Consider the following 14,077-nt stretch of genomic DNA (forward strand, 5'->3'; position numbering starts at 1 on the left):
ACTGCGAGGCCGCTGCTTATTGAGGAGCTTGTGCATTGGTACCTGCCTCTTTCTCTCTCATCCACATGGTTTTGCCAACTTAACGTCTCCCCTCCCCCATTTTTTGTCACTCCCGTGGACTGGCTCCCTCAGAGGGAATTTTACCATAATCCGTATCTTTAGGCCTAACCGCGTTCGGCGCCACGTCGGCTTTATCTTTACCTGTGACAACCTTGGTGAATTTCTTTCGCCCTGGTTCTGCACCTATCAGTTTGAGAAATTAGTGAACGTTTAGCTTGTCCGTTAAGGTATTGCCATTTACGGGAAACCGGAGACGTAGTCGTGAGTACCAATAATGGGGCTGTCATGTGGTGACGTTAAGTTTAACGAGAGTGCACAGCCCACCGGGGTGGCTTAGCAGCTATGGTGCTGCGTTCCTAGGGAGGAGGTCACGGGATCAAATAAAGGCCGCGGCGGCCTCTGTAATTGCGCTTCCACTAGAGCACGGAGGGTTTTCAAAAATTGCTGCCAAAATTCCACGTCTTCATAGTTACCCTACGCATGGGCACTGTAACAGAGGGTGCAGGGTTCGGCGGTGGTAGAGGTGAAGCTGTTCAATCGGAACAACACTTCGTTATGTTAGTCTGTGATCGAGATTATTTGGTTAGAAAATCTTGTTCTCGCACGTGCGCAGCAACATTTTTGTGAATGGTCTATATATAGACGTACTTTGTGGCTACTAGAAATGTCATTGCCTAACTTTGCCGTGGTTGTAGTAGCGACGGTGGTCAAAATTTTCAATAGCCATAAATGAAACACTGGACAGTTTCTCAAAACTAACCGAACATCATAAACGAGCACATATCAACGTTAACTTTTTGGTGTGACATTTCTACGTATTTTATTAAGCGTTACGTGAATTGTGAGCCTACTATCATAGCGCAGTTGACCCACGCTGGGTCGTGGCAGTCACTTCCTTTTTGACGCAATGGATGCCCTTACGGGTGCACAGCTTGTAAAAACACGGTTGAAGTGAGCTTAAAGTGACCTATTAGCGGTGTAACTGTCCTTACGAGAAATGAAAGAACTGAGAGGCCGCGAAAAGAAATTTAGCGCAGCTTAAATTCTGTAGACATTCCGGGATATGTACAATTGTAGTTATATAGTATAGTCGCCTGTCCAGGAACGAGCTGGTTCTACCATGATTCTTCCGTTAGTAAAGTGGCTTTTCGTTGACGGTAACCGCTTGAAAAGAAAAAAAAAATCCGTTACTCTTTGTGGTTGAAAAAACCGCCACGAGGTGCCGCTACAGGCGCTGCTTCACCATTCCAGCATTCCCGCTTGCGCTTCTCCAGCACAAGTTTATATCGAAGTAAGAGAATATGTGATGCTTTTCGTGCGTATGGCGTGGCGTCCAGTGCCAATGCCACCTGGATGGATGCCAGTGCACGGAATCACGTACAAGAATTGAGAAACTAAGTGGGACTGCACTGTGTGTGTGGGGGGGGGGGGGGGGGTAAGCGTTAACACGTGGTTCAGCACGTTGGTCATCATGGAAAAGGTAAAGTTTGTGAACATGGCTCTTCGATTCGTTTCTTGGCACTAAAGACCAATTTCACCCGCCGCGGTAGCTTAGTGCCTATGGCGTTGCGCTATAGCCGCTGGTGTTCGATCCTGGCCACATTTCGATGTGGGCGAAATGCTTAAACGCTCGTGCGCTTTTGATAGGAAGAAGCACTAAAGAGAAAAATTATTTTAGCGGTGTTAGTTACCCTTCCACATACCCTAAATGCTCTATTATCGTGATATGGTGTTGGGCTGCTGAGCACGAGGTCGCGGGATCGAATCCCGGCCACGGCGGCCGCATTTCGATGGGGGCGAAATGCGAAAACACCCGTGTGCTTAGATTTAGGTGCACGTTAAAGAACCCCAGGTGGTCAAAATTTCCGGAGTCCTCCACTACGGCGTGCCTCATAATCAGAAAGTGGTTTTGGCACGTAAAACCCCAAATATTATTATTATTATTATCGTGATAAGACACATGGTAAGCCACTCAAAAACGTGAGACTGGTGGCGACGCCTCCTTGCAATTCCTGCACAAGCTCGCCGTGACGTCATCGATTCTGACGCCGTCTCCTGGGGTATTGTTAATCTTTATCGGTATAAGTGTACTACACTGCATGAAAGAGCCAAGGACTGAACTTGGAAATATCAAGATCTTTTACTGAACCACAACGCCTGATATGTAAAAAAAAAAAAAAATCTACGCTAATCTGTGACGTCACACAGACGTACCGGCCCTGGGGTTTCGGCGCGAAATTCAGAAACGCAACTTCGACTGTCGTTTTCTCGTTAAGAAACATTACCGCGGTATCAACTAAAGTAGTTCTTCAAAAATACTTCAATAATCTAAACTGATTCACTGTTTCTGTTTAGTTTCCCATTAAGTGCACGTTAAAGCTTCTTACATGGTAAAAAAGTAATCCGGAGCCCTGTACTACGGCTTGCCTCATAGTGAGATCGTGGTGTTGGCACGTAACACCCGAGAATTTATTTAACGCCAATTTCAGTCGTGGTCTCCTGACATTTGTGGCCTGGCTTTGAAACCTCGTGTGTGTTTTTTTCCCCTCATGTTCTGGAGTAGATTTCTACCCGTAGGGCCGGGTTTCCTGTTTAAACGTCACCTCTATCATTTTCACTTGCTAACCTTAAAAAATAAAAGGCGGTACTTTGACGCCGCCCGCACCCTCTTTCATCGCTCCAACCGTTAGAACGACCGCCGCTGATTCTCCTCATCCGGCGTGACGTGGTGTTTCGAAATGAAACGCGTCCTCGCCCCCACGAGCCCGATCACGTGAACAGACGCTCCTCTCCGCGTGGGCGCCGCGTGATTAGCAGCTGCTGCGCACGTGATTGCAGAAGCGAACGAGCCTTCCCCGTCGAGCGTGTCAGCAGCAGAGAGAAAGCAAAGGGCCGTCGCGACGGCGCAGCCGACGCAAGCTGTCTCCTTCCTGTCGTATTAAAGGAGGGTGGTAAAAAAAAAAAAATTAACCGCAGCCGTGAGTGTCGGGAGGAGGGAGGCGAGCGCGTTCGCCCATGGCTGTTGCGCACGGCGGTCGACAACGGACATTTCCCATTCCCTCAGCGCGCCAGTCTGACAAGCGCACATGGAGAGCGCTCGAATGCTGTTCGTTTGAAAGAGAGCGAAAGAAGAAGAAAGAACTGGCGCGAGGAATGATGGAGCGCCAGCAGTGGGAGAGGCGGAGGGCGCGGAGGGAAGGCGAGGAAGAATAACAGGCCAGTTTTTCAGCAATGCAAATGTTGTATGAGCGCGCTTCGTGAATTATCGAGGCTCCCCGCCGTGGTTGCCTAGCAACCGCCGCGCCCTGTTTAGGGCTCGCCGCCCTTCGGCTCTTTCTCCCCCTCCTGCATCCTGTCCTGATCTCTCTCACTCTCCTTCCACGTCGTCGCTATTGCGCGCGTCCTCCGTTCGCTTCCTGCGTAGCTTTTTCCTCCTCGCGTGTGTTTCGACGACGCCCAGCTTTCGCAGCCTCTATTTCGTCGTTCCTCCTCGCCCACTTTCATTTCTCTTGCTCCTGCAACGTTCGCGGAATTACGTTCTGTCGTAGCGCGTAGCTTTTTCTTATTTTTCGTTTGCTGATGGGTTTACTGGCGGTTTCGGTAGTTTTATTTTCTGAAGCACTCGTTCCAAAACCGGATGCCGTCTCGTCGCGTTCTAGTAGAGGACCAGCGCTGCTCAGTCGAGAGGAAAAGAGCGAATAATTTCCGCTCTCATGACCTCATTAGCGTCACGCGTCCGTTATCTTATCGCTGTCATCCTGACCGTGTTGCAGCTACACGCGTGTGGAAATGTTCCGAGGTCGGCTCATTTTAACACTTATGTGTCGGTTCTCCAACTTTATCTTATCAGTCATGAGTCTACTGGGTGTTCAGCTGCCGGTTGGTGGTACTTTGGCATACGTGCTTTTAGTGATAAGAGCAAATGCAGTAGTGGTATCACGCAGCCCATCGATAATCTCAAATTCAGTGATAAGATGCGAGCCACCTGTGGTATGACGATTGCCGTTGCGATTATTGGTAAGGTGCTACAATCAGCTTCTTGCTGATGATGATAATTTATTAATTATGTTGACCTTATGTCGCAAGGTTCACGAAAAAAAGAAAAAAAGAACGCACGGCGCAGTGCTTGGCGATCTTATCTTAGCGGCTGGTATTGGCGACTTGCGTGCGCAGCGAAATAACACCCAGCGGCGGCTTCCCCGCCTCTAGTCGGGCATGGCGCCAGAGCGGCGGCGGCGCATGGGGCGAGCTGAGGTCATGCGCCGGTGCCTGTACGCGGTCTTGAGTCACGCTTCGTGAAGTGCTCTCATCCACCTCGCATATAAACCTCCTCACCCCGTTGCTGTGGTAACGCCCAAATGGAACCTGCTCGTTTCCCCTCCGCTCCTTCCCTCCCTTGTGCGCTCGAACTATTGGGCTCTGTGGCTTCCTGCTGACGCAGATGTCTGTTGGAAACTCAGACGATGCATTTGCTTGCTTCTGTCTTATTTGCTGGCTCCCGGCACCGGACGACCGTGCCTGGTTGCCATGGTTACCGCCTGACGGGCCTTGGAATGGGGACTGCGAAGGACTTAGTGCGCTCTTCGGCACACGTTCGTAGGAGGGTAGACGGCCGCCATGTTGTCCTTTTTAGTCCGGGTTTCTTTGCTGACTCTACCGCCCGCTAGCTTGCCCTTTCTTGCTTCTTATCGTAGGGCAACGACCAGTACAGCATGGAGGACCTTTTGTTGGCGCGTGCGTTTCGGAACCGGCAGCCTTTGTTTGAACACCCGCTGACAAAAGGTCTTTCTAGAGGCAGCCGGTCGTTCTGAAGTACTCGTGAGTTTCTTGTCCTTGAGAACGATCGTGCTCCTTATTCGTTTTAGCAGTGCACCTATCGACATCTAGCGTGTATCGGTGAACAAACAGTACCAATGTACGTGGCGTGGAACTGCCATCACGTCAGTGTTATTTCTTCCCGTTTTCATTTTTCCTTGGAAAGTGTGAAGTAGGTGTGTTATGATAAAACGTCCCTTTCATTTTTCAGCAAAAATTCAATTATACTTTGCTGGCCGGCGTATGTGCGGCCGTTAACAGACACTGCATTGTCAGTTGTCTCCCATGCAGACACTGTCTAATTAAAATAAAGATGTTTCGTGTTTTCTTTCGAAGCGACTGTCTTCTAGTGAATCAGCAGCTTTCCACGTTGCGACAGCGTTTATGAAGGAGGGAGAAACCTTATTGCCGTTTATACGTCCCTTGCTTGTTCTCAAGGGGAAAGATTCACGGGAGTTGAGCGAGATGCTCGTTCGTTGATTAAGCATTCAGAATGGCAATGGGCTCATTTGGCACAAACGACCAAGTTGCTCGGCAAGCAATCGGCGAGCGGTTGCGTCATACGAGATGAGGGGAGGAGTGGCTGATGGATATCAACGAACAGCATTGCCAACAGCCGCAAAACGAAGGTGCGTAGTTTGGAGGGGAGAAGAGTTCGGTGTCGGGTGCGTTTTTTACGATCTGTGCGTGTGTGGCGTTGCTAGGCGACCATCGATGCGTGTTTGGGTTGCTTCGAGCCAGCTGTGCGCTTCCTCTATCAGTGGGAGGCATGCGCATACTTTGCTGGGGACGGGGTTGTCAAGAGGCGGGGGAGAGAGAGTGAGTGAGTGGCGGGGGCGAAGCTTAGCTGGAGCTCATCAGCGCGGTTGCTAGGCGACCGGCTTCGCCCCATAGCTCTTTTGCTGCGGAGGCTCCTCTTGCTATTTCGGTGTTTATTTTTGTAGCATGCCGGGGCGCCGTTCAGTGTGCGCCGGGTTCGTTACGACGAAAGCCCGGGAGCCGCTATCGCACTATGCTTCTTTTTCTGAGGGGTCTGGTGCCTGCTCTTATTATTACTTTTTTTTTTTTCTCTTTGGTGCTCTTGCTCCACGACGGAAAGAGAAGGTGGGACGCGTTGTTTTCAAATAGTTTGGCTTCGCTTGGCCATGCGCCAACAGAACCGGTTCCCTTTCTGTGTCGCCCTATCCGCTTCACTCCAACGACTATTCGCGGAACAGGTGGCCCCGCGTCTCGGAGGAGGGGGGAGGGGGCAGGATTGCTTTTTGCGCACCCATATTTTCTGTCCCTTTGCATCCTCGTCTGCGGCGGCTCTGGTGGGGGCTGATGTTCCCAGTCGCTGCGTTCAGCTTTTCCTTCCCCTGGGGCTCTGCGCCTTGCATGCTCACTATAAAGCCACCGTGGTTGTATTTTTGTTTCTTGTATTTTGTAGGCTATTTTTTTTTTCGTGAGTTCACTTCCTACTCCCAACTTGGGAAGACTGCGCCTGGCCTTGCCACGAAGTCTCTCTCTCTCTCTTTAAATTACTGCATTGCTTCTTCGCGCCGCTCTTGCTAGTGGCGGCCGCCTTTCTTCTTTGACGTGGCCGGCATCACTTGGATGCCGCGCCCCGCTGCGTAGCTGCAGCGCGCTTGGCGTCTGTTGGGAAAGGATGGCACGCATGCCTCTGGCCTTGTTTCTTCATCTCGACGCTCCTCTCTGTATTGTGCGGCCTTGGTGCAGCAGCATCACTGGCGGTCTTGATATGAGTTTTCATGATAATCTGTCTGCCCCCCCCCCCCTTTTTTTTTGCCCGTCTAATCCCGCTTGGTTGGTTCGCCTCTTTGTGCGCTAACATTTGTGGTGAATCTGGGCCTGCGGGGAAGGTCAGATCGCGTCAAGGCAATACTCCTTTTGCTGGCATGTTTCAGCGATAATGCTGCACACGCTCGTTTATTCATTGAAATCTTTTAGGACAGCACTTGTCTAGGCGACTAGTGTTTGGCACGGAATCGCAACGTTTCGCGTGTGAAGGGCAGTTTTGAATAATTTAGATTGTCGTGGGACTTATTGAATGCTGCCGTTACGCAAGTTTATCGTTTACACAGGCTTTTCGCACTTTGTTAAGCCTAAACGCTTTCATTGCCTTATTCATCTCGCATTTCTATCACTTTATCTTTTATATTTGCGACGATAAATATGATCGTTGTTTATCATGCCCGTAATTATGCGCGCAACCTATGCAGTGAACGATATGCGCGCACATTGTGGTACTAAACTCCGTTTTATGCGAAGCAGGCAACGCTAGAGTAACCTAAAAAGCAACACTGGTGGAAGCTACGCAAGTAGTCCGGCTATGGAAGTCTCACTCCGCCCGTTTCGTAACGCACTTGTCCTTGATCTACAACGTTCTCCACTACGTTTACGTACGATTACGCTAATATTACTGCTGTGTTTGTGTTTCTAGTAGGCTCGTCGCAGAAACATGTTACTCCGCTCGTGTGCTGGTAAATATGTTTAGATGTCAGGCGTCTTTCATGTAATAAAACCTCATAGTTCGTGATGTGAAAATACAAAACTAAACTTTACATCGAATTACGTGGCGTGTACCTAATATTCATTCGTATGTGACGCACAACTTCTTTTTTTTTTTTTTTTTGCGGATGCGAACCGTGAGAGAAGTCTCTGCAGTCCTCGTAGCGTTCGTTGCCTGATATGTTTGAAGTGGGGTATAGATCTTATTAGCGTGGACGACCCGCGAGAATGGGAGCGTGCCGAATATGTAACGACCTTAATCTTCCCGTATTTAATATTTCACAGCACTTCTTGCCGCGTCGCTTGCCAGCTGCAAGCAATGATTTGCGGTCGTACCATTTGCGGGTGCTGTGTTTTATCACGATTGTTTTCCTTCCGTTTAGTTCCTTTCCTGTGAACGGCCGTCTCGCCGCGTGACGATATACGGCGACAGCAGCCGTGTGCTATTGAGTGGCGAAGGTCGAAGAGATTGGGCCTGGAAGAAAATGAACTCGTATTTGAAACATTATCACAGATATTTTATGAATAGATATGCGTAGATAAATAGGCGCTTTTCGTTTACGTTGGGATAGTCACAACTTTTTTGTAGTGAGAAATTTGTCATCTAAATTGTCTTCGTACCCTGACACATCTATCCCCATGACCCTCCTTCACGAGCCCTACAGCCTTGTCTTGTTTATGTGTATCGCTGCTGTCACACGGGCACTTTCAGTCGCGATGGGCCCCGTATCCGGATCTGATTTGTCGATTGCTACTGGCCCTCGGCGCAAGCTACTGATGGGAGTCAATTACTACCCAGAAATTCTATCCGGATAGGGCTGGATCGAAAATGCCCCATGTGAAAGGGGTATATGTCATACATGTTACACTCCAGTCACACGGTGTACTTTCGGTTGCTACCGAGCCCGATCAGGAACGAGTTGCTCGATCGCAATTGGCTCCTTTGCGTACGCTGCGGAAGAGAACCATTAGCGATCCAGAAATTCGACTGCGATCGAAAGCGCCCCATGTGACTGGTATAAATCTCCCCAGAGCACTCAGATCTCTGTACTAGCCTCATCTACCTAGTGCTCAAGGAAATTATATTTCTTTAAACTATGTTCAATCATTCACTCACTATCTTGCATAAAACAGTGGCAAATATTATCTACATTGCAAAATGTTTTCTCGTAACGTTTAAAGCCATAGGGCAATGATGTCTTCTGTGTATACTTTGTGCAAAATGAGGCAAGAAAACAGGTTTCAGGGGCTCCCAACCTGTCCACCAGCATTTATTACTACACTTATTATAAAAGGCCATTCGTTTATCATTTTCGAGCGAAAATGTTTCCAGGCATGTTAAGACCCAGAACACTGATGAAAGCTACACTACGGGCAGAGCTTTGTGTAGAAAGTCTATATTTAAATTTTAATAAACAGTTACTTTGATGCCAGACAAACTTGAGTTTGATTATTAGCAAGATTATGAGATTTCTATGCTTTAATATACAATTACATGCAGTTCTGAGATAATGTTTCATGGCAAGAGTAAATAAAGCTTACAAGGGTATTTAACTTCCACCTGTATGTCACTCATTTTCTGCTTAATGTCAAAGAGTCAGTCTGATCCAAGAAAATCTACTTCCTGAGTACGGCTTGGCTGTACAGTTCGCAGTTCTATTCATTGACGACATTCATTTTTCTTGTTGTCGTTTGATTTTGGCAAGATGCTTTCAGCATCACTGTGGTAACAAATAAGAGCAATCAAGTAATCACTCAGCTGAAAGCACTGTTGCTTGTTTGCTAAAAGATCCGAACAAGATACTTGAATACTAAATTCTAGACTAAATAAATACAGCATTTGTGTTATGCACTGTAAATGCAGGTAGCTTCTTTTTAGTAGTGTCAAAATTTTCCCTTTCACAATGCCATTTGCCCATTTTCCTCTCCCTTTTTTTGGCCTAATGCTTCCCTTGTGGTGTCTTGTCACCATTAACTTACCCCGTTTGCTCCGTCAAGTTTGAATCATCACTTTTTGTCTGGTGTAGTTTTCAGATTATTTTCAATTTGTGGGCATCTGGACTTTTTCTTTGAACTTTGTGTGCTGTGTTTGCCACCTAGCTATTCTAAGAAGCGTACAACAAAAAATAAAAACACAAACTACTTGCTCTCAAAGTGAAAGTTACAGTTACTAGCCCTCTTTCATGTTCTATTGTTATCTTGGCCAACAGAACGCAGCAGAAAGTTGGTGTGAAAAATTTCACTGGTGCAATACTTATGATTGAGTTCAAGGAAATGTGCTCCTGTGCATTTAAAAAATAAACAAAGACTGCCATTAATATCCAGCTGGCCTTTATCTCTTTCATTTTTTCTTATTTGCATGTGTTGAGAGAGGGAGAGAATGATAAGGTTCATATAGAAACCAATTGGCAGATCTAGCTTGTTAAAGATTTCTTATATTATCTTATCATGAGCAGAGCGCCTTACTTACTCTGTTGTTAGAGTTCACTACAATATGTAGCATTCATCTTCACGTCATAAAGGGTTCAGTAAAATTCTGCCTGTTATGTCAAACTCATGCATCCTTGTGTTTGTTTTCTGCAGTCCGGTGCGCAGAGTGCCAGCAGGAGATCTCCAGTCAGGACGTGATCAGTCACCTGTTCCTGATGGAACACCTGGCTAGCAACAGCGAAGCCAAGACGGGTGAGGCGACCCGGACACACACGTGCACAAGCTGCGAGGACAGTGCGACTGCCTCTGGCTTCTGCGTCGACTGCCAGGACTGGCTGTGCCAGGCCTGCATTGACGCCCATCAGCGCGTGCGTGTCACCAAGGACCACAGCATCCGCGCTAAGGATGAACTCGAGGGAGACAAGCCTGCTGCGCTCGGTCAGAAGTACATGTTCTGCGAGAACCACAAGCAGGTTAGTGACCTCCAGGCCGATATTTTCCAAACTATGTTTACTCTCTAGAAACTAAATAATTGAAAAACTGTTCTTGTGAGTATTTGCACAATCAGGCGAGGAAAGGGGAAACTACAAGCATGCTTGTTTGTGTTTTGACGTATATGCCATCACATCCATCTCATGACTTCCACACAAAATCTAAGAATGGATAATTACCATCTCTTCCACTCTTGCACTTACTTAGATGGTGCTTAAATTGTGCAGGCTTGTGACTCTAATGTAGTTACTCCTGTTCAAATGGTTACATGCACAGCCATTGCTAGTCCCATTCATTTCTTTCACAGTCCTCTGCTTTCTTCTAAGTAAAATGTCTCTCCTCTGTTTGTGTTCTTTCCAGCTTGTCCTGGCTGGCCTAGTTTACGTATGCAAAAGTTTCACAAAAGTTTCACTACATTTCACATTGCAGTGACACTAAAGCAGCATGTTTGCCTCCATATCAGAGTGCTGCAAATTTTCTGATTAACAGCACTGCAGTGGTGAAAAAGTGGGCACGATCATGCATGCATTTATCTTGGTGCTTGCACTAATCATAAGGCTGGCAATGAAATGAAGCTTCAGAACCACTGCACTTGACAGTAAATGTCTATTCAATTTCTGGTTGAAATTTCAGTGCCTATGGCCCATGTTGGTTATATTCAGGTTAAGAATGCATAAGCAGCAAGTTTGGGCCCATCATTAGTGAGACAGGAGTACCGTTATGTGAAAAGTAAATGTGTAAATATAGCTAGTGTGTATATGTATGTGTGTGTGTCATATACATGCGCACATCCTTGTCTTCACATTTGAGTATGTGTGCACACATGTGTACAATTCATGGGCTAGTTACCAGGTAAAATAAAATGATGAAAAATGATCTGTCTCTGCAGTGTTAAAATTATGCTATGAACCTAGTGTTTCATTTTACTGTGATTGCAGATGAGAGCTAAAAACTAGGTTTTCCGTGTTTGTGCATTCTTCTGTCCACCCACAGCCTCTGCGTTACGCCTGTTGGGGCTATCTGTAGTCTTCATCATGAAGTTGATGTTATCATGTCATCGTCAGACCACCTCACCCTTGCCATAGCGCAAAGGAAACGAAAATATTGTCTACCGCTGCCACTGCATTGCTGACCCTGCAGACAGTGCGCACCAATGATGATGCTGATCATGATGATGATCATGATCATGATCATGATGCTGTATGGCCACATTGACAAACATGGTTGATGTGTAGAGCTCTGCCTTGGTAAAACAGTGTCCAGGAAAGGTTTGCAGTGGCAAAATGCAAAGATGCAATGTTGTCGAGGCTTGCATGGTTTGCAGGTTTCATTCTCCATAGCACATTTGGTGTAAACAGATGGCTGTAAGCATTGTTGCTTTTTTATTGTTGTCATTGGTGTTCTATGTGTATGTTTATCGCCTGTTGGCACCGCACACTCTCTGCTGAAAAGGTGCACTAATGACTGTTTATGGAGAGTTTCCTTTGGATTGACTGCAGTGACGCAGTGGCTATGGTGTTTTCTACTGAGCATGAGCTTATGGGTTCTAGTTACGGTTGCAGCCGCTGAATTTTGATGAAGGTGAAAGGCAAGAATGCTAGTCTGATTTAGGTGACTATGAAATAACCCCAGGTGTTCAGAATTAATCCAAAGCCCTCCACTGTGGAGTCCCTCATAACCCCATTGCTACTTCAAGATGTCAAACCCAATCAACCTGTCAATCTTCCTGCCTATTTTTTTTCATGTTTCTCTGCCTGTTGTTTTTGTGCAGGAGCAACTAAAGCTGTACTGTGAGACCTGTGACAAGTTGACATGCCGTGACTGCCAGCTCCAGGAGCACAAAGATCACAAGTATCAGTTCATTTCATCAGCATGTGAGCAACAGAAGACCAACCTTAACAGCTTGCTGGCCAAGATCCATGAGAAGCAGTCATACATTGAGGGTGCCCGCAACCTGGTGAGCAAACGGCACCATGAGATCACCCAGCAAGAGCAGAAGGTTACCAGCGACATCAAAATGTTCGCGGTCAGGTGAGTTGTCGTCTTTTCTCGAACCTGACAGGATCATGGGAGTGCATTTTGTAACAATTTATTTGGTTTTCCATTCTTTGTGGCTCAAAATTGGGTTTTACCATTCCACTTTCATCTACAAGATGGGCCATTTGACATAATATGAAGATGAAAAAATAACTCTGGGAAATCAAGCATATTGTTACAAAATATGGCCCCAAGTCATTAGGTCTACAATGCTTAAACTTTCATTGTTTGCAAGAATTATCCACAGTAGTGGGCAAGATAGATAGTGGTCTACCTGTGGTTAAAATATATTACACCTGTTGAAGGCTCCTATTATAAGCATTGCCAGTGACTTTGTCTTCTCTTCCTGTGTGTGTTGTGTTCTTGCTGCACTAATTTTACTCGTCAACAATGCAAGACCAACTAGACCAACAATTATTTCTACTTAATTATATGCACATTCTTGCTTCTTGTATAGGAGTGTGTTGAATTTTGTGGGCAGCACCACCAGGTTGTTTAAGTAACCTTTCAAAGAAAATGTCTCATTAAAAAAATTTAGTTTTTATTTAGCATGAAATAATTCCCACGTAGCAGAAAATTGTTGATGTTGCTAGGAGCCAATGTAAGTGGGATGCATTTCTGGTATATTTATCTTTGTATTCTAGTGTGCTGAACACTCACAAAGTGCTGCTAAGAGCCAAGGGGTTAATGCTTATCTGCAGAGCAGACTCCCACTTATGTGGGAAATGCAGCTTGAAATATACTTGTCAAAATGTCCTGCTTGTAATTTTTGACAAGAAATATAAATTATAAGAGAGCTGGCTGTGTATGAGTAATGAGAACTTAATTATGTTGGCTGGGCATTTATACTTTCAGGTTCATCACCGAAATAAACAAGCGAGGCAAGCTGCTGCTCCAGGAGCTCAATGACATCTGCAACAAGAAGAAGATGCAGCTTTCGTCCAAAAATGAGGAGCTGATGGCTCTCTCGCTGAAACTGGCACAGTGCCACAAGTTTGCAGAGGCCGCGATTAACCGTGGAAGTGATGTGGCACTCGTTTTTAGCAAGAAAACCATCTGCAATCAGGTAGGCAGCAAGGTTATCTGGCATAGTTAGTACTGTTGGCATTGTTGTGGGGAGAATCGGGTATGGCTCTGAGAGGCTGTACCCACGTGGTTGCGATTCGGAGGAGCTGCATTTTGAAATAGAGAAGAGAGAGATGATTGTGAAATCGCATCTGTAATCATGTGATGAATTTTTCCAAGCACATTAGTGGGTTACTTCTAGAATGCAGTACTTTCAGCTCAGGAACAGAGAAAGGAGTTTTAGAGAATAAACTTTTTGATGATAAAAAACCTATAGATAGGTCTTCAGTGTGACGAGCTGTGAGAGATGGCAGTCTGGTGTGTTGATCGTTAGTTTTGGAAGGGAGGCAGGGCTCACTGACAAAGATGCTTTTCAGCTTTAGGTAAAAGGCCCCCCGCACTGTTGCTTTTGCTGAGAAGGATGCTTCAGCTGAAATCATAACAATTGGTTAGTTCATAGTTTGGCTTCTTTAACACAGTATGATGTTCTGATGCCTTTAGGCATGTTCTGCCTTGTATTTGAAAGCAACTCTTGTAGTTTAGAATTGTTCATTGCGACCAAGTGACAGTGATGATAAACTTTCAGAGTGGTAAGTTGTCTAGGTTCAGGTAGGGCGAGCTTTACAAACACAGGCGACATGGTTTCAACATCCTGTGGTGTGCTTCT

At 46.3% G+C, this 14,077-nt stretch overlaps 1 protein-coding gene across 11 annotated transcripts in view; it reads left to right on the top strand.

Annotated features, from left to right (window-relative positions):
* The window catches only part of LOC142579476 (E3 ubiquitin-protein ligase TRIM33-like), a 152,665-nt gene that overhangs the window by 82,760 nt on the left and 55,828 nt on the right, over positions 1 to 14,077 (top strand). For all 11 annotated transcript variants that reach the window (XM_075689693.1, XM_075689694.1, XM_075689695.1 and 8 more), the window contains exons 2-4: positions 9,970 to 10,289; positions 12,080 to 12,339; positions 13,201 to 13,411. In XM_075689693.1, the coding sequence (XP_075545808.1) occupies positions 9,970 to 10,289; positions 12,080 to 12,339; positions 13,201 to 13,411 (791 nt within the window). The remainder of the gene's footprint in view (positions 1 to 9,969; positions 10,290 to 12,079; positions 12,340 to 13,200; positions 13,412 to 14,077) is intronic.

Source organism: Dermacentor variabilis, chromosome 4 (genome assembly GCF_050947875.1).
Source record: "Dermacentor variabilis isolate Ectoservices chromosome 4, ASM5094787v1, whole genome shotgun sequence".
NCBI lineage: Eukaryota > Metazoa > Arthropoda > Arachnida > Ixodida > Ixodidae > Dermacentor > Dermacentor variabilis.